The following is a 20,465-nucleotide window of genomic DNA, read 5'->3' as shown; positions in this document are numbered from 1 at the left end:
TTTTTTTTTTTTTTTTAAAAACTCCTGTAGCTTCTTCCCTCAGCCTCGCCTTTTCTCTTCTTTCTCACCCACCCACTGTCTGTCTTTCTCCCAGTCTGTCTTTCTTTCCATCCTAACCCTGGTGCTCACTATCCTGACTCAGTTTTTCCAGTCTCCACTCAGGTGAGTCCTTACGCGGTACAAAAATGGCACCTGGAGGGAAGGTGAAAGCCCTGCATCTAGATTCCATGCACTCTCTCTTTTTCTTTCCCTGCGGGCAGTCTTAAGTCCTACTGAACTGCACCAGCACTATGCAAGGGCGTATCAGAATGGAGAATAGGAAGAATGATCACAAATGTTCACAACCTTGGTCAGCTGCTCCTCTTGTACCACAACAAAGAACACTCCTTTCTCTCCTCCACCCCAGGGATAAATTAATTCATTATAAATCATTCCAGTTTGGAGGTACAGTTTTTCTTTAAGGAGTGCTAGAATGGAACATCAAACCTGTATGAAAACAAACCTCACTGACTAATCAGGATTTCCCAGTGATCCGAGCGCTACACTAGCTATGCTTTAAAATACTGGAGAATCCTGGTTGCTAACTGATTGGCAAAGAAATAACCAATCATAACAGGAAGAGTCCCTTTCCTGATTTTGTGACTAAGATTTATTTGGCTTTTAAAATATATAGTATATTCCCTTGCTGTTACAGCAAGCAGAACACAGCTATGAAATACAGGGGCCTGTCATGTTATACAAGAACTGTGTTATGCTGTAATTTGTTAGGCATGTTTCATTGCAGGACATTTTTTCACTCAGCACTCCAGGGAGAGTTGGGAATTAGAAAGCTAAAATCCCCCCTAGAGGTATAATGCTAGAGGAAATGTCCCATGATGAAAGTTATACAATGGAATTATGTGATCTAGTGAAAGACTGTGAAGTTTTCTAATACCATAGTGGCCAGCACTTCCCTTCTTCCTAACCCCGCAGTCAATGGGGCTTTTACCATTCATGAATAGGTACTGATAATACACAGAGAACTGGGAGATAAGAGGCTAAAAGAAACATATCAAGCAGTTCTGATAACATCATAGTAACCCACAGCTGCAAAGCTATTGCACTGTAATGTGTGCGCATATTGGGTGTGGTATTGCAGGAGTTCTTTTAATACAGACTCTCTTTCTGGGTGACCACTTTTCACAATGTATAGTAGATTTGTGCACGGATGTTTTGTGATGGCAACACAACACTTACTCAATCTGTATTTTTAGATTTTTATGGTTTATTTCTTGAAATCACATACAACTGGTTTTTGTTAAAATCATAGACAAAACATCTATTTGTTCCCTCTGCATGCTTTTTTTGTATGCATTTCCTGTTGTTGTTTTTTGCTGGGGGGGGCCTAATTCTCACTTTGAACAGCTCATTTTGATGCAACAGAAATGTGACATCAGAAGCAACGCAACCAATCATACAGTTGACATTAATTTGGATACTGCAGTCTTATTACAATGCTGCACACATCATTCTGTGGTTTTTAAAAGTAGTATTTTGTGGCTATGACCTCATAGCCGTGAAAGTACCATTCTCTGTTTTTACTATGGCTATGAAACATGACTATTAGCTAGCAGTGAGATTTTTTTACTGTATTTGTTAAATCATTTTTGCATACCTGTTTAAATCATATTGCACGTTCTGGGTCAGGTCTACATTGAGCAGTATGAAGTCATGCACATGGCACCTGGAGAATGGAGGTTTTGGTCCCTTGGAATTCAACTTGCTGTTCCATTTCTGAATACCCAGTATTGCATAATGAACAATTTTTGGTGTGGCTTCAATGTGCTGTAGAACACTCTTCAAAGACACATTCTTATTGGTACTCCCTGGCTCCATGGACGGGCTATGAAATGTAATAATGTATCACATATGCGTTTTAGATCTCTGCTACATTACTGTGTAATGTTTAGATCAGGATCGTTTTTGTTAGGTGCTGTACAAATACATAATTGTATATTCGTGCACACACATGGAACATTTACATTATTATAAATAGCTAATTAAGTGCCACCCCCATCTCTACCCCTCAATCCAGTCATCATAAGCATACAGACTTTCCAGGAGTGGTGGGTATTAGTGGTGATATACATGGAGAGGCAGAAGGAAGTAGCCTTAAGAATCAATTCAGGAAAGGCATCTCCTAAATAAGGTGCAGCGTGGGAGAAGGTAAAAAGAATTGAGTGGCACGGCAAAATGTCTTCTAGAAAATTAAGAATCCCAAAATAAAGAATTTAAACTGCGAAACAAAAAAACCCAAACACCTCAGAATAATCAAGCTGATAAAAATAAACCACCAAAATGTTCTTTCCCACTGGCAAGTCAATTGGTAGAAAGGTTTGGGTAAACTCTATGTCAAAAACTGATCAGTTTTACAAGAGAGCAGAGAAAGTGATCGAGTCAATCACAACACTAGCTGATGGACACAAAACACTGATTGAGATGAGATAATTGGAGATAAAATGTCTTCAAAATGACATACAATTGTTAATTTTGAAGCTATCCGTAATGTCATACACAAAATAATAACAGCTTTGAATCATCATGACTAAGGTATGTCTACACTGCAATCAGGAGTGACTGCAGCATCTGTAGACATCCGTGAGCTAACTTTAACCTACTTAGCTCAAACAACAATTGCAGTGAAGCTGTCGCAGTCTGGATTAGCTGCTTGAGCACATGCCAGGGCGGGCTTGCACAGTCTGTGCTGCTGTGGCTTCACTGCTATTGTTATCTGAGCTAACTAGACCAAAACTAATTCGGGTATGTCTACATGTGCTGCAGTCACATCTCTGACTGCAATGTAGACATATCCTAAGTGATAAGCAGAGTATAATTTTGAGATTCTGCTCTATTTTAAGTAGCCAATTTTTTAGTTATCATCAACTGCTAGAGATGGGCTCTAGCTGCAAAGTGTGCATCCAGATTAGAATATTGCAAAAGTTTGAGTGGGCTGTGGCTTTGGCTGGGACCCCTCTGACTGTTCCATTGTTTGTGAAAAGCTAATTTACCTGGACTGTTCTTGGACACTGTGAATGTTCCATAAGACACAAGAGTCATCCATGACAACAATGAACGGCCAGACACACTGACGTTTGACTCCTAGTTCTTCCAAGCGGTTTCTCTCTAGTTCTAGATTGTGGTATGAAAGTTCCTTAATAAGGAATCTGGCAGCACCTGCGAGAACACATGGCACAGAACAACTTCTGTAGGACACTAATGAGAACTTTACTGCAGCTTGTTTTCACACAAACAAGATATAATATTAAAAAAGAAAGTCACCAATATTATACAGCATAGCACCTTGAAAATTACAAGGTAAGAAATATGTCTTACCACGTGTACATTTTCAAATGTATTTGCCAATCCAGGCCCACCCAGGAGGCGTAAGTGGCATCTTCAAATATTATTTATTAGTACCAATAACGTGTTTGGCACTGCACAATCTACAAAAAGAAAGACTAGATGCTCTTTGGGATAGGGAGTATGTAAAAGACAGATACAGAGAAGGTAGAACACACTGGAAAACCAGAGAGGATGATATAGTGTTGTTGATTTTTCTATTTTTATTACACATGTGGACATCAAGAAAAATGGGGCATTTTAAGAATACTTTGAATCAAGAGAGGACAGTGGCTTGACCGCAGGCAGCGCGAGTCTTCAGTTTGGGGAGGCTTACACACGAGCACCGGAAGCTCCCTAGAAGTGATGTGGGGGGTGCCACTGGAGACCAGACCACTCCACCACTAGCCCTGCCCCCACTCTACCTCTTCTCCTGAGGCTCACCCTCATGCCACCTCTTCCAGCCCCCTGTTCAGCCCCCCCGCCACTGCTTGCTCCTCTCTGCTTCTTCCTCCAAGCTCCCCCCACCCAGTGCACTCCTCTGTGCCTCTTCCTCCAAGGCCCCTCCAGCGACCGCTCCTCTCCATGGTGGGCCTCAGGGCAAGAGACAGAACAGGAGCGGAGCCCATGGTCCGGGCATCTGTGGCTCCTCCACTTCTAGAGAGCTTTATTTCCAGTGCTCCAAAGGCAGAGGGCCAGCAGGCCTCTAAAGGGAGGTGACCCACATCGCATCCATGGAATTTGCCCACCTGCATGACCAGCCTTTTTCTGGGTCGCCTCCTCCAGCCTCTTATACATGCCACCCATGGACTTCACCTCGTGAGAGTTGAGGAAACTCAATCCCTTGTGGGAAGAGTTTAACCTTTAATAGGGACTGGACCCAAAGTTCAACTACAATTGCCTTCCTGAACCTACAGCTGCAGTTTCATCTTATTAAATAGTGACATCACTTGTAAAGTGGCTGCAGTGCAAAGAAAAATAAATGCAATTTGCCTACAAAACAGCAGTTCTCAAACTGTAATCTTTTCAAAAGCTGTTGATCAACAGGAAACTGAATCACTGGTGGAACAGAACCTGCCAGCAGCTCAAGAATAACCATTGAGAAGACAACTGGACAGATGGTTCTGTGGAGTATGGAGGGAAGATGACTCAGCAGCAGGAAAACATGCAGGGGCAAAGAAAAAAAACAGGCCACAGGAAAAAATATAAAGACAGAGATTGAGAAAGGGACTAGGGAGCACAGAAGCAAGTGCAAGGAGCAAACAGAGAGAGGAGAACAGAGAAGAGTGTGATTGGAGAGAGAAGAAATGAAGAGCGGAAGCAGATAGCTAGATTAACTGTGTCCAAAAGAATTAAACAATTATCACATTAAAGGGAGTTGAAAGATATTAAATACTTCACTAATATCCCTTTCTAAACAATCACATGCATACAACTGCAGTAGTTATCACATGTTTTATGTGCTCATGACCAGGAGAAGCAGATGGTAGGGAAACCCTGCTTTCAACATAACACATTGTTAGTGCCTCTTACCGACTCCAGCATTGTTGAACATGCCTGGCAGGACCAGCATGATGTGGTTGGGCCAGTATTTACGGTACAGTGGCATTTCATACTCCTTGACCACTAGCAGGTGAAGGTGACTGATGCCTTCCATAGCATGATAAAGGTTCAAGAGGCCATGCTCATGGCGGCCACTTGAAGGAGTGAAGATAGGACTCTTTACCACATTCAAATTCTGCTGAAAGATCAAACAGGAAATAGTTAACAAACTCCAGAAAGACTAGCATGTTAGCCAGTTGGTCCTGATTGACTCTTTCCATCAGAAAGAACACAACAGCCCAAGTAAAAGATATTTATTATTATTATTATTTATTGTAGCACCTACAACATGATAGTTGCTTTTAAGTTAGTCAAGAAGGGATGGTCCTTGTCCCAAGAAGCTCAGAGTCTCAGGAGAGTCCAACACAAAGGTCATGAGAAGACATCAGACAAATATGGATTTTTTTTCATACAAGCCAACTAGATTTACGGTAGGCAGCCAGAAAGAGGATGCAAGAGGCATACACCCACCTTGTCCGACACAAGAGGAAGACGCATGCTTTCCAGGTGCTTTCCCTGCTTGCTGAAGACAAAGTGGCTCTCCTTGGACTTGGGGATTATAAAATGAAGCTGAACCTCTTCTCCTAACATTGAGGAGGAGAACGTAAATGCATGCAGGGTGGAGTCAGTCATCTGTATTCAAGGGAATTGCAGGAGAAAACAGTCAACACACTAAACAGATAAAGAGGCCACGCATCTACACAAACGTGGCACGGCAATTTCAGTTGCATTTTGAAATGATGGAAGCAGCTGGAAAGGAACGGCAAATATATTTTCCTTTGGCAAGTGAAGATGTCTTTGTTATAGTCACATTTTACCCTCATCCAATAGAATTAATTAGATATGCAGCTTGTCAGTCTAATAATATAATCACCTTCCTGTGGCCCAGTTGCGCGTCTGCTGAAATCAGTGTTAGAAATTACTCACAAATGTACACAGAGCACTAGAAAATGAGTAAGGAAACAACCTACCCTATCAAAGTCTGCCCAGGATACTAAAAATATATACACGTACATATATGGGAGAGAGAGTGAATGCCACAGGCCTATACACACTTCTTATAAATATACAACCTACAGAAACATGTTTCTATCACGAAGTATGTAAAAGGCCAAGCTTTCAGAAAATCTTTGGGACTCACATTACACAGGTATGTAAAATAGATTACCTTTATATTACTGCGAGTTTCACAATATGATGACACTTCAGAAAATCACAACAGCTCAGTACTGTAAACACCCCAACAGAACACATTATAATTTATACACAATATCTCCACGTAGTCCAAGCTAATCAGGGTGCAGTCAATGGAGCCTTTCCTACCTTAATCAACTAGAAATTCTGAACTACATCAGTCTGCCTACAAGTTTTCTGAAAAGCAAAGGAGTAAACCTAAAAGCACTTTCTGCAGAAAAAGCTTGGTGACCTTCTTCCATTTTAAATTATGCCTCCCTGTTTAGCAACTGATGGCTTTAACTCATTCCTTATATTGTTAGTCAGAACTGTTACAATAAAATGGTGATCATCAGCATGAGTTAATATCCTTTTCATTCTTCACTTTAAATTTTTCATAAGTGTTTCACTTTCTCTCACCTTTCATTCAGCAAAGCACTTGAACATTTATTCAAGTTTAAGTATGGGCTTAAGTGTCTCTGAAGTCCATGGGACTTAACCCATGCTTAATCATGTGCACACAGTTTAAGCACATACGCCAAATCAGGGCCAAAGTGAGGCCAGCTGAATGACTTGTCTTTATTGTGTGCCTAGTTTTGTGTGTGCCATTATCACAACTATAGGTGCAATTCAGGCATGCACAAACTGGTATTTAAGTGCATGAATATTATTTGCATAAGCAAATACCTGACTGAGCATACAGCTGTTTTGACTGCAGGCACACAGCAGGTGTCATGGCTTAGGTAAGTTAAACATGCATGCAGACCTTTTGTTGTATTAATAATGTTCTTTCCATTCTCATGCTTTATTCCTACTGTTATGATTAAACAATATTTTGTTCTGAAAAGGCTGTCTGGTCACTATGGTATTCACAAACTCCCAAAGGGAAGAACTGTAAGTGCCAAGCCCAGATGCATCTGCTGAATAACTTCAGTTGATCCACAGGGGGCTGTAAGCCCAGGGCCTGGCCTGAAATCGTATGATTCTATCCTAGGGAATGTTAAGACTCAAGCCTCAGTACCTGTGGGGCTGTACTCTGAAAGACCACAGAGGGGTTAAAGGTGCAGCTAGTCCCATCACAAACACCAACCTGTGCTGCAGGATTAATATCCATGTACTGATGGCACTGCTCACAATGGTGAAATGTATTATAAGCTGAATATTTGGTCAACATCATGGACACTGTCTCTCTCTTTCTGGGCTCCTCAACTTTGGTTTCTTTGTTTGCTTCTGTGTACAAAGAAGATAAATGACGTGAATTTTAAGACAGCCAACAAACATGCAGACAGAATGTAATTCTGTAACCACTTTAGAGAAAAACTGAGCACATCTATAGTGTTTTGTAGGTTAGGCCTTTCCTGAGCATTATGTCTATACAAACCAACGTAAAGTCTATCATTCGAAGCAGGAAAATGGAAAGAACTTTTACTGACCTTGTTTTACTCTTGACAGTTGTTCTGTGTACACTGGACTCATAGAACCATACTTGGTATCATGCACACTCAGGTCAAAAGTTATTTTACTGAAGATCTCAATGTCAGGCCAGTGGTCATTGCTAGACTGGGTGATCTCACAACTTTCTGTAGAATCTGGAATACATTTTGTGTAAGCAGTGGAAGAGAGTATATGACATGTGTTTCTTTGATGTTTGTATATTTGTGCAATTGAACAGGGATTCTGTGCAAAAGAAGTCTCTATGTCAAACATACAAACCAAAACTAAAATATTAACTCAGACTAAGCCATTTTAAAAAAATGAAAATTCTTTGGAAACTAAGCAGGTCTGAATCTCAGTGTCGAGGCTTCCATTCCTTTCACCCACCAGAATTTCTAAAGAACCTATCCCTATGGCATCTAGGTTTTGAATAACAAAATTAAGAGTGGTATCTGTCCAGGAGATATAGTCAATTCCCCAGCCTCTCTTTGATTTAGTCATCAACTTCTGTCTTTCCTTCTCATGTAATCAGGGGACAACCATGCCCCAAAAGCTCCAAATTACTGAGCATTACAATTTTTTTAAACTCAGATATACCAGTTTCTGAGCAGACTCAAACCCTACCCTGTTGAGTGGTTAGTAAAGAGCTACATTTTTTGAGTGCTGGTACATTGGGGTTAAGGCTCACATCTCAGGAGACACCCAAGGGGATGTCTCATAACCACAACTCTGTTTCAGAGTAGTAGCCATATTAGTCTATATCCACAAAAAGAATAGGAGTACTTGTGGCACCTTAGAGACTAACAAATTTATTGTAGCATAAGCTTTCGTAGGCTATAGCTCACTTCATCGGATGCATGTAGTGGCAAACACAGAATGGATAGATAGATAGATAGATAGATAGATAGATAGATAGATAGATAGATAGATAGATAGATAGATAGATAGATAGATAGATAGATAGACGGAACATGAAACAATGGGTGTTACCATACACATCATAAGGAGAGTGATCAGTTAAGGTGAGCTGTTGTCAGCAGGAGAGAAAAATAACTGTTTGTAGTGGTAATGAAAACGGCCCATTTCCAGCACTTGACAAGGAGATATAAGGAACTGGGGGCGGGGGGGAGGAAGATAAGCATGGGGAAATAGTTTTACTTTGTGTAATGGCCCATCCACTCCCAGTTTTTATTCAAACCTAATTTAATGGTGTCCAATTTGCAAATTGATTCCAATTCAGCAGCCTCTTGTTGGAGTCTGTTTTTGAAGTTTTTGTTGTTGTATTATTGGGACTTTTTAGTCTGTAATCAAGTGACCAGGGAGACTGAAGCGTTCTCCAACTGGTTTTTGAATGTTATAATTCTTGACATCTGATTTGTGTCCATTTATTCTTTTACATAGAGACTGTCCGGTTTGGCCAATGTACTTGAAAACTTATGTCCGCTCTCAATCTTCTCTTCTCCAAACTAAACAAAACACCATTTTTTCAATCTTTCCTCATAGGTCATGTTTTCTAGATCGTTAATAATTTTTATTGCTCTTCTCTGAACTTTTTCCAATTGATCCACATCTTTCCTAAAATGTGGCAATCAGAACTGGACACAATACTTCAGTTGAGGCTTAATCAACATGAAGTAGAGTAGAAGAATTACTTCTTGTGCCTTGTTTACAACACTCCTGCTAGCACAGTCGTCATGAACCAGTAGGTCACCATCTCCAGCTGCTAAAAGTCCAGCAGCACAGTGGGGTGAAGGCAGGCTCCCTGCCTGCTCCAGCCCCACATCGCTCCCGGAAGTGGCCAGCACCACCCGAGGGGCGGGGGACACGGGGAGGGGTCTCCACACACTGCTCCTGCCTGCAAGCACTGCGCCTGCAGCTCCCATTGGCCAGAAACGGGGAACTGAATGAGGGTGGAGGGAGCGAGCAACAGAGGGAGGGAGGATGGCGTGAGCAGGGCAGGGCCTCAGAGAAGGGGTGAGGTAGATACTGTGTTGCACTTAAATTCAAAAGGTGATCTTGTGAATAAAAACGTTGGCGACCACTGTGCTAACACATCCCAGAACGATGTTTGCTTTTTTGCAACAGTGTTGACTCGCATTTATATTGTGATCCACCCATGACTCTCAGATCCCTTTCTGCAGTACTCCTTCTTAAGCAGTCATTTTCCATTTTGTATGTGTGCAGCTGATTGTTCCTTCCTAAGTGGAGTACTTTGCATTTGTCCTTGAATTTAATCCTATTTTTCCAGTTTGTCCAGATCATTTTGAATTTTAATCCTATCCTCCAAAGTACTGGCAACCCTCCCAGCTTGGTATCATCCACAAACTTTATAAGTGTACTCTCTATGCCATTATCTAAATCACTGATGAAGACACTGAACAGACCTGACTCAGAACTGATCCCTGAGAGACCCCACTTGATATGCCCTTCTAGCTTGACTGTGAACAACTGATAAATACTCTCTGGGAATGGTTTTCCAACTAGTTATGCACCCGCCTTATAGTAGCTCCATTCTAGTTTATTAAAGAGAATTTCTGCACCTGAGGTACTGAGAACTACTATTTAGTACTTACTGGTATTAATCTCTTCTTCATCATACACATCTACCTCCAGTAATCTGATCAGCATGCGAAAGAGAATCCTAAGGAACTGCAAGTAAGAGCCAGTTTTTCCCACCTGAAGCAACAAAACAAAACAAAACCAACCCTCATAAAATCTAGTATTAAAGCCACATTACATTTTAGACAGTTATGTTTGGGTTTTTCCCTTCTGTTTTGCTATTCCAGTCCTGGGTCAATTCTGCTAAGACACTGCCAAACAGGAATACGTGCCAACAGGAACATGTCCCATCAACAGTGGGACAAATTCTGTTCTCATTTACACTGGTGCAATCCCACCAACTTCAATGGGATAGCAGTTAACCATTTATCTGTTTGATCTTTTTAAGGTAGCTTTACGCCAGCCACAGCCAGCGGGCAAATATGAAAGCATTTTTTAGAGGATAATTCCAAATGCATGGCCCTGAAAGCAGTCTTGGGAACCACTGCTGCTTGTGTCTTGACCTGTACTTTTAAAGACTAAAACAGTGTCCTCAGTTTTACCTAACTTTGGCCTTCTTCACCTTCCCTAAAATTCTATACTAACATGACTAGCCAAGATGGGGACAGCTCTTACCTGTGGGGGTCCTGTCAGAAGCAGCCGTCGTGGGTGAAAACTCCTAGAGCCTGCATTTTCGCCCTGATTGTTGTAATCTGCATGGTGTTGCCTGGCTGTGGTCCATTGCCTATAGTACAGAGACTGCTCCTCACCATTCATGTCTTTGGGAAGCAAAGGTCTTAAAGAGCTCAGCCAAGTCACATCAGCATGAGGCAGAAGAGAAGATGAGGAAGGCAAATGCCCACTTTTCTGTGAGCCAAGGAGACAATAGGCAGCTTTAGACAAGATGACAATGCGTGGCAGTGCTGCATGCAGGGTCTTGCACTCCTTGACAGACTGGCTGGGCCACCGGAATGCCCGGGTTACAGAGGAAGATGATAATTTAGAAGTGGTACTGCTTGCCATCTGGTTACCCAGAGAGTCACATTCTTGTTTCAAGGTCTCTCCAGCAGTGAATCTTGGATAAGTACCTTCATCGACTGAACTAACTGCCACATTCTGCAAGTTAAGGGATGCTGGTTGCTTCTGAGATTTGTCTGCAGCACTGGAGGAGCTCACGCCATTTTCAGCTATTGAACCTGGTGCAGTGAAGCAGGAAATGAAAAAAACAAAAAAAACCTATTGAAACTGCTTAGCAAATACAACTAAGGAGTGAATGCTGTCTGATGCAACTTTAACACTGCAAATATTTCTATGGTGCCCAGAAATACTTGACCGGTTGAAGTTCATGTAACTCTACTTAAGTCAATAGAATTACAGGATTATGCATCAGCTGAGGGATCTGGACCTATATATCGTCACCGTAACCAAGGGGAAAACACCTTCTACCAATTCAAAGGTATCAGTAGCACTGCCTTCTTAACACCAGAATACATTCTCTCCTATGGGCCATGCTCACATTTTGGGACTAGAAAAGGCAAGTCGGCCTTAAAGTTAGCATATGTGGGGAAGACTCAATAGTTGGTAAAGGCCCCACTCAACTGACTAAAGGCAGGAAAACGGATAGGTAGAGGGAGGGAGAAGGGCATGGAAGTAGAAAGAGGACACAGGGTAGGAAGGGTTGAGATTTTTGCCATAGGAAAAGTTTCTAAATTTCACCCTGTAAAATGTTCCTCTGGAGTGCCTCCCCTAGCTGGGTTGAGGCCTCTTTCTACATCCAGATATCTCCATAGGGTTGGCCTAGTTCAGGCCTGAGCCTCTTAGTCCTTGCAGTGGGCAAAAGTTCAGACTCAGAACAAGTCCCTCCTGGGATCAACAAAAAGCAAAAAGGTCAGGGACGCCTCAGTAGCAGCTTTACTGGAGTTTTTGTGGACAGGTAGCCAGGTCAGTTTCTCCCTAACCGGGCTTACCTCTGGGTTCGCTGGACTCCTAACAGAGCTCAGGTGGAACTCTGGCATGGGAGTTCCTCCTTCTGCTTCAGGAGACACTCCCTTCTCAGGGCTTCCCTCTTGCTGATTGCACCTTCCTCCTTTTAAAGCTTTGTTCCCTACCATGCATGATTGGCAGGGACAGAGGGGTGAGGTTACTTTAGCACAGAGCCTGCCTAGCCCCTTGCCTGTCAGTGCAGGGTTTACACACAGCATCACGTATCCATCATCCAAACTGTAAGAGGGAAGGATCTCTGTGCCTTGTGCCTATATTCAGGACCAGCTCTAAATGTTCTGATGCTCTGAACAAGCAAAATGTCCATCCTTTGTAGCACACAGCTATATCCACACAGTTACTGAACACTGTGCTGTCCCTAATATTTTACACTGGTCATTTTATTTATTTATTTGGCTGTTTAAGATCTTCAGATTCCCCTAAAACTCAAGGTGTAGTGACAATTAAAATTATATTTAAAATAATCACAACAACTGTCCCACAAGGCTACATTAACTAAACTTCCCAACCTAGTCCCTTCCCCTCATCCTAGTCAGGGAAAGCCTGGGAGAACACAGAGGGGCCTTTTGATGTGAAACTTTCAATGTGGCATGAGACTTGAAATACTCAGGGATGTAAGACGTTGCAAACCACATCTTTATTTTCTTATCTGAAATCAAACGCAGCTAATCGCTGACATTTTACTTGATGCTTCAATGTTTGTATTCAAATTCTTACAAAATGTGGGTCAAGCATTATGCTCCAGAGCAACTGTAAACGCAATGGCTGACCTGAGGTTCCAGTGACCGCACTGCTGTTACTCTGAGGTCTCTCCAAGTCTATCAACAGTTCATCAGCGTCATTCTCACTAATATTAGCCTTCTCGTGCTCTCTTTCACTCAGGTCAAGAGCTACAATAGACCCTCGAATTGCCTCCTTTGAGACATAGCAGCATGCCAGACCTACTTCTTGCTCTAAGGCAGTGCGAGTTAAATAGCTTGAGTCAATTAGTCGGAGGTCACAGTATTTCAATGACCTAGAAAAACAAACCCAAGAAAGAGGATGTTTTATATTTTATGGCCTTTAAAGAGTCACTTTCAGTATTAATTTGAAACAGCTTATACAATGTCTATTTGCAATTCCATTAATCACTGGAAATCTATTTTAAAACACTCAGCACATGAGCTATTTCTTTCATACTTAGTATAGCTGTTCAGTTCATGATACAATGCAGAATCTCCCACTAGTACTTTATCTTTCACAAAGCAACTTTTTCTTTTCATCAAAGAAAAACGTTACCAAAAAGAAAGTCTTCTAAAACAGTATCTTTCATGCAACATTAACAGCAACATTGTTATTTCCAATCAAAAGCTGAAAGTTTTACATTTGTTCTTACAAACATGTTGATTGTTTTTCAGACACTTCCACTGTACAACAGCTCAAACAGTACCTGGGGAAAGTTTCTCCTAGGGTGTCCTTGCCAGTCAGGATAACAATACAAGGCAGGCCTTCTAAATCCTGATAAGTACGAGGGACCCAATCCTCCTGTTCATTTCCCCTCCAAGCCTGCAAAAAGAGAATATTAAATCAAGTCTGGGTTCCATTTTTTAAACTTTAAATTTTAACCCAGTACTCTGTCCTATTTTTGTACTCTGCACATTATTCATTATATCAACATCCAACAGGCCCAATTTAAGGGCAATTGTGAATTTTGCATGGTAGCCAACTGCCAGCCAAGCAATAAAAGCATAACCAAGGGCATATTACAGAGTTAGTACCGTACGCCTGGGTGTGGCATCTGTCAGTGAATCAGCACACCCACAGTTAAAGTCTTAGATTTCCTGTTTGAACAGACATAAGCCATCTGAAAGCAGTTTATGGCCAAGGGGAATAATTTCCCCTACTGTATGAAAAAGGATTAAGAACTACTTCCATTTTTACTCTTCTACTTAAGGGAACAGAAATACACTAAAAGCAAACGTATTTTTTTCTCCTGTGGATAATGGCCCACCTTAATTGATTAGTCTCATTACAGCTGGTCTGGCAAAACTCATGTTTTCATGTGTATATAAATCTTCCTACTGTATTTTCCACTGCATGCATCCGATAAGTGGGTTTTAGCCCACAAAAACTTATGCCCAAATAAATTTGTTAGTCTTTAAGGCACCACAAATACTCCTCGTTCTTTTTACAGACACTACAGTGACACAGCTGCAGCCATTTTACCGCTTTACCATGGACATGACCTATGCTGATGGGAGGGGTTTTCCCATCGGCGTAAGTAATCTACCTCTCCAAGATGTGATATCTAGGTCGACAAAAAGTTCTTCTGTCAACCTAGCACTGCCTACACTGGGGGCTAGGTCAGCATTTTGTTTTACACACCCCTAAGAGATGTAGCTATGCCGATATAAGTTCCCCTATGGGGCAAATCCTAGATTTTATGCATGGACTTAGGGGCAAGGAATCCTCACATGCGGATCACTCCATGACTGAGCCTTTTGGGCTTCACACTCTCCCTCCACAGAGTGGAATGGCTGGTAGTTTCAGCCCCAGCTCCACTCATCCCCAATCCCCTTGTAAAATGGGGCAAAATGATCCCTGTAGAGCACAGCTCTGTCATGTGTGTTGGATGCAGCCTCCCAGGATCTCGCTTCGTGTCATGCAGCAGAATCTTACTGGCTTTGCTGCATACTGTGTGCCCTGAACTCGTTGAGGATGGAGGCAGGATGTGGCCGTATAGGCTTTACAGCTCTAAAGCAATGGTTAAAAGGAAGCCAGACCAAAAGTAAAACCTAGCATAAAGTTTTTATAATCTAGTGGGTGTATACTGTCTGGATAGTAACTGGCTATTGTTCATAGAGTGTGATAAAGTTCCTCCTCTACCTTGGTGCGTCCTGCGCTCATTGGTGGATTTTGCTAGCCTCAGAGATCTTCCTGTGTTTGATCAGGAGTTGGGAGGTTTTGGGGGGAACCCAGGCCTGCCCTCTACCCTGGGTTACAGCCCAGGGCCCTGTGGACTGCAACTGTCTAGAGTGCCTCCTAGTACAGTTGTGTGACAGCTACAACTCCCTGGGCTACTTCCCCATGGCCTCCTCCCAACGCCTTCTTTGTCCTCACCACAGGACATTCCTCCTGATGTCTGTTACTGCTTGTTCTCCTCAGTCCTCCAGCAGCACATCTTCTTACTTCCAGCTCCTTACACACACCTCACTAACTGGAGTGAGAGCCTTTTAATACCAGGTGTCCTAATTAGCCTTAATTAATTCTAGTAACTTCCCAATTGGCTACAGATGTCCTAATTAGCCTGCCTGCCTTAATTAGTTCTAGAAAGTTCCTGAGTGTTCTGAAATAGTCCCTGTTATCTTACCCAGGGAAAAGGGACCTGCTTAATCTGGAGCTAATTTATCTACCTTCGACCACTCTCTTGTAGCCATCTGGCCTGACCCTGTCACAAGAGAGAGGTTGAGAAAAATCCACAGAGCTACCACCAAAAAAGTTATTTTTAAGGTTCTACAACAGATATTAGTTCCCAAGTTGTATTTACATAAGTGATGCTGTTTGCTCATGTACGAAGCCATCTTGGTATAAGGTGCACTGATATATAAGGGATGAAATTGCTGTATTAAAATAAAAAGAAAAGAAAAATATACAAGGCATACTAATTTCAGCATCTATTATTTATTACAAGCCAAAGGCAACTACTTTAACTAGAAGAGAAAAAGAACCATTCTGCCTCTGCAAATGCTGAAATCACATTATAATGACTAAGTTCAAAAGTGAAGGCTAAAATCTATCTCCTACTGCCAATATGCTAAGGGTACTATTTGAGAAAATTGACAACTTAGGTCAGTTAGATCACTGGCCAATCAGACAAGATCATCAGCTAGGAACCTCTGCACCAATGTGTCTTCTCATTATACACTAGCTGGAGACTCAAAATGTTCTATTCTGGGTGATTTTAAAGATGAAGATCTTTCTCACTGTGGAAGGACAAATGAAAATAAAGTCTCGATGTTTTAGAATCAATACTTATTAATACTGCAGAATATTATTAAAGTGTTTTCTGCATCTCCTTAATAATGGATCAAGAATCAACTGTGATATGAGATATTTATAACTTAGCCATGCAAATCTTCATGGAAATTTACCACCTGAGGCACAAAATCTGGTTTGCTGACTGAACCATAAGTACAATGATTAAAAAAACAAACAAATACACAAAAAAATCAACCCAATAATATTGTAACTGCTCATTAAAAAGGGATCATACTCCTGGAACTAGGGGGCTGGCACAAATCTGCAAGGCTGATATTAACTTGCATTGCTGTATCTTCAGAGGGCACTTAGCTATAAGCAAGCTCTGTGGAACAGATGAATAACAAGGAGGAAATTTTCAATGACGTTTTCCACTCAGCTTTTCTCTACTCTCCTTCTGTATATGATATTCACTCTCTCTCTTCCTTCGCAAATGTCATGCATTATGAGTCATTTCTTCTCACAAAAAGAACAGGTTTAAAAAGGAAACACTCTATAGCAGATCAATGACTTAGTATGATGTCCTACTTTTTAAAATTTTCCACTGTGAAAAGACTATGACTAAATTTTTTCCCCCTCAGGGTTAGGGGTAGCACATCTATTCTACTCTAGTTGTATTTAATTTCCCTATCCCATCAGCCTTCTGCTTTCTGCACCCTCCATGTAACATGCTTTTGGAAACAATACAAATTGTTCTGACTACCTACCCACCTCTCTGTATTAGCTCAGTTAGCAGGCTGAATGTACTGTCATGTACTGTTCTATTCTGCAGGATTCACTGATGTACAGAGCAAGGTGATGTATTTACCCTGTAGCACATAACCAACTTTTGAGGTTTCTGAGAAAGTGCAGGAAAAGATCACTGGAAACGGACCAGGGACAGGAATGCAACACCACCTGGCTTAAAAACCTCACCAACAAGATCAAATCCAACGGGGTTATTATGTCTTTGGGCTTTGTTTGTTTCGTTTCCTTCCAAGGTGAGAAATCAAAGAGCAGACCAAATCCCTGAGGCTAGGATTGAAAAGTGATATAACAAGTAGTAACAAGAGTAGCACCAGACCACCAGCACGCAGCTCCTGCCAATCCTGTGCTGTGCTGCTAAGCACTGGTATCTTGATGCTCAGGGGAAGGGCAGAGTTAACAGGACCCCTACAAGCAGGTGCCACTAAAAGCTACTCCACAAACTGGTCCTTCCTGGATCCATTGAAGTCAACAGCAAAGATTATATTGACTTTGATGAAGCCAGGATTTCACTCATAGCTCTTAAAAGAGGGAACGAAATATCCCAAAGCTGTTCTCTCACTCATTCTCCCCCACCTCCCCAAAAAGGGAAGTTACTTACCTGTTCTGTAACTAGAGTTCAAGACGTGTGGTCCCTATCTACATTCCACTCTGAGTACACATGTGCACCATGTGCCTGAGATCAGTTTTCAGCAGTGTTCATTGGTCCACACCTCAGCCACTCATCTCTTCATGCTCTGATCTGAGGGCATAAGGGGCAATGTGAACCAGTCGCCTCTCCAGTTCCTTCTCTACAGCAAATCAAGTCATGATCCCAAGCAGAGGGGAAGGAGGGCAGGTAGTGCAATACAGATAGGGACCACACATCTCAAAGAACTCTGGTTACAGAACAGGTAAGTAACATCCCTCCTTCTTCAAGTGCTGGTCCCTGTGTGTTCCACTCTGGGTAACTGATGAACAGTATCTATTGTGGAAGTGAGTAAGAGCACAAGTAGGAAACAATTAGAGTGATACCCAGACAAGCATCCACTGCTGAGGCCTGAACTATGGCATAACGTCTGGAAAAGGTATACATCAAGTTCCATGGAGAAGTTGTGCAGATTTTTCCAATAGGAACATCTTTCAATGAGGCTATTGAAGCTGTCTGGGCTCTGGTAGAGTGAGCTCTCACACCTTGTGGTGGGCTAGTATTGGCTACTATCTCACAGCACAGCAGGATGCATCCAAAGATCCATTTAGAGAGCTTTTGGGATGATACCTTAGCAGAATGGATGAGAATAGTAGCTGTAACAAATAACCTTGGTAATTATCTGAACGGTTTTGCTCTCTGAAGTCAGAAAGCCACTGCTCTGCGAATGTCCATGGATGGTAGACATATCTTAATTAGAAGTGTGTAGTTTTAGAAAGAGGGTAGGTAAGTTAATGGTTTGAGTGAGGAGAATGTCCAAAATGACTCTGAGTATAAATTTAGGATGCAGTCTCAATGTGATGCTATCTTTGTGTAAGACTGAGTATGGTGGATCTGCCATAAGAGCTCCTAGTTCTCCACAGTAGCTATTAAAAAGATGATTTTTATGGAGAGATGGCAAAGCAAGCAGGTTGTCAATGGTTCAAACAGAGCTTTTGTGAACACTGATAAAACAAAATTAAAGGTCCCACACGGGAGTTGGTTTTGCTTACAGGTGGAAATGTCTGAAGGAAGCCTTTGTGGAAGTGAATTGTTACAAGATAGGCAAAAATGGAGCAGTTATCGATCAGTGCTGATAGCTGCTAAGTAAGCACTCATTGAGGGAAAGAGTGTCCTGTGGTCTTTAGGGATAGAAAGTAGTCCAGGATAGCAAAGAAGTCTGATTCTGCCTGAAAAGGGTGGTGATTATAAGCCCAGATAGAAAATCATTACTACTTGACTGCACGACATTTTCTAGTAGACTCCTTTCTACTACTGTTGAAAATAGACTAGACAGCTCTCAAACACGTGCTCTCGAGGCTTGATGCCCATACAAATAGGCTGTCAGCTATAATGAGCCTGGACTAAATTGACTGATTCTGTCTTTGTGTTGTGTCAAAAGGTCTGGAAGGTGATGTTCGGATGAGCCAATAACTGAGGAGACTCGGAAACCGGCAGTATCTGGGCCAGTTGGGAGTGATTAGTATGACCCACACCATGTCCTGCTGGATTTTCCTCAGGACTTGAAGTAATAAGGGCATGGGGGAAAGGTGTACATTGATTGCCTAATCAGGGAACCAGAAGAGCATCTCCCATGGAGTTCTGACCCAAGGCCCTCTTACAGCAGTATTCACACATTCTATTCTTGTGGCACACCAAAAATGGGACACTGTCTGTATCACTGAGTTACAAAGCTCCCACGTGTGGTCCTGGGAGGAGCACCTTCTGAATCTCTCCCCTGGGGCACTGTGTAGTCCCAGTATGTGACAGAGTTATCTTATGCTGAATACACCAGTTCCAGAGTTTTACATCTTCTATACAGAGAGGGTGTGGATTGCTCCTCCCTGTTTGCTTATATAGAATACTGTGGCAAGAATGTATGAAAGGGAGAAACTGTCTGGAAGCTTCCCAGACTGCTCTCAGTTTGAGCTGGTTTATGTTCATTTTGGCTTCTTTTCCTGACCATATGCCTTGCCTCAAGTGTTCACCCAGGTGTGCACCCCATCCAAAAACGGAGGCATCTATGATGAGAACCTTCTGTAGTAAAGTCAGAGAGAATGGGACTCTTGACACCGTGTGCCCCTCGTTCACCACTTTTATATGGCTATGATGTATTTTGTACATAGTACGCCTTGTGAGGTATCATTTGAAACTCAATCTACTGAACATCATTGTCCTGTTAAAATGTGTGTATCAACATTGCACATGGAACTATGACATTTTACTATATGATTGTTTCTGAAATATGCTCTACTTCTGGGCAATGCTCACAGACTAACTCCTCAGAGACAACAAAGAACTGACCGCAGGTGTTAGAAAACTATTAACTGCTGAAGCAACCATTCGCCAGCAGGGGAAACTGTAAACAAAGAAATTTACAGTTCACCTGAAACATGTTTCAGATCTCACATACACAGAGGACTGTATTGTCTAATACTAGACATTACATTTGATAGCTACCCAACACATCTGCACAGCTGATCACCACCAGAGGGAAGATGAGTGGTGTGAGACAGCACTCACACTGATGCCAGGGAGGTGACCCACCCTGATCCCTGCACGTACAATTCTCCTCAAGGATGGAGTAAAGAAAGCACTCGTCTCTACTGTGAACTGAGGCCTCCCAACAGACAGGATCCTCTCCCTCCCCCTCCTCCAAACAGAAATGAGTGAGATACTGTGGAAGTGTGGATATACATACCCTAAGGAACTTTCTCCAATCTCTCTTCTCTCCCTTTCTTGCCTCCCTGTCCCACAAACACCAGGGAAGCCAGAGTGTGTGTGGAAATAGAGACAACCATCAGATTGGAGGACAGAGGGAGAAGGTATCTGCTTCCTTTCTTTTCTTTATTAATCCTTTCTTTTTGCGCTGTATGAAAATTTTAAAAGCGAAGTACCAAATATGAAGAGA

At 42.1% G+C, this 20,465-nt stretch overlaps 1 protein-coding gene across 5 annotated transcripts in view; it reads right to left on the bottom strand.

Moving 5' to 3' along the window:
- The window catches only part of GREB1L (GREB1 like retinoic acid receptor coactivator), a 208,358-nt gene that overhangs the window by 21,140 nt on the left and 166,753 nt on the right, over positions 1–20,465 (bottom strand). For 4 of the 5 annotated variants that reach the window (XM_030552886.1, XM_030552889.1, XM_030552888.1 and 1 more), the window contains 10 exons: positions 13,556–13,671; positions 12,897–13,141; positions 10,762–11,321; positions 10,161–10,263; positions 7,587–7,742; positions 7,244–7,383; positions 5,452–5,613; positions 4,912–5,119; positions 3,048–3,213; positions 1,655–1,882 (listed from right to left, as the gene is read on the bottom strand). In XM_030552886.1, the coding sequence (XP_030408746.1) occupies positions 1,655–1,882; positions 3,048–3,213; positions 4,912–5,119; positions 5,452–5,613; positions 7,244–7,383; positions 7,587–7,742; positions 10,161–10,263; positions 10,762–11,321; positions 12,897–13,141; positions 13,556–13,671 (2,084 nt within the window). The remainder of the gene's footprint in view (positions 1–1,654; positions 1,883–3,047; positions 3,214–4,911; positions 5,120–5,451; positions 5,614–7,243; positions 7,384–7,586; positions 7,743–10,160; positions 10,264–10,761; positions 11,322–12,896; positions 13,142–13,555; positions 13,672–20,465) is intronic. The other variant, XM_030552887.1, reaches the window with a different exon arrangement.

This window comes from Gopherus evgoodei, chromosome 2 (assembly GCF_007399415.2).
Source record: "Gopherus evgoodei ecotype Sinaloan lineage chromosome 2, rGopEvg1_v1.p, whole genome shotgun sequence".
Taxonomy (NCBI): domain Eukaryota; kingdom Metazoa; phylum Chordata; order Testudines; family Testudinidae; genus Gopherus; species Gopherus evgoodei.
Note: the sequence above shows the minus strand (reverse complement) of the source record. Positions and strands in the feature narration are given on the sequence as shown.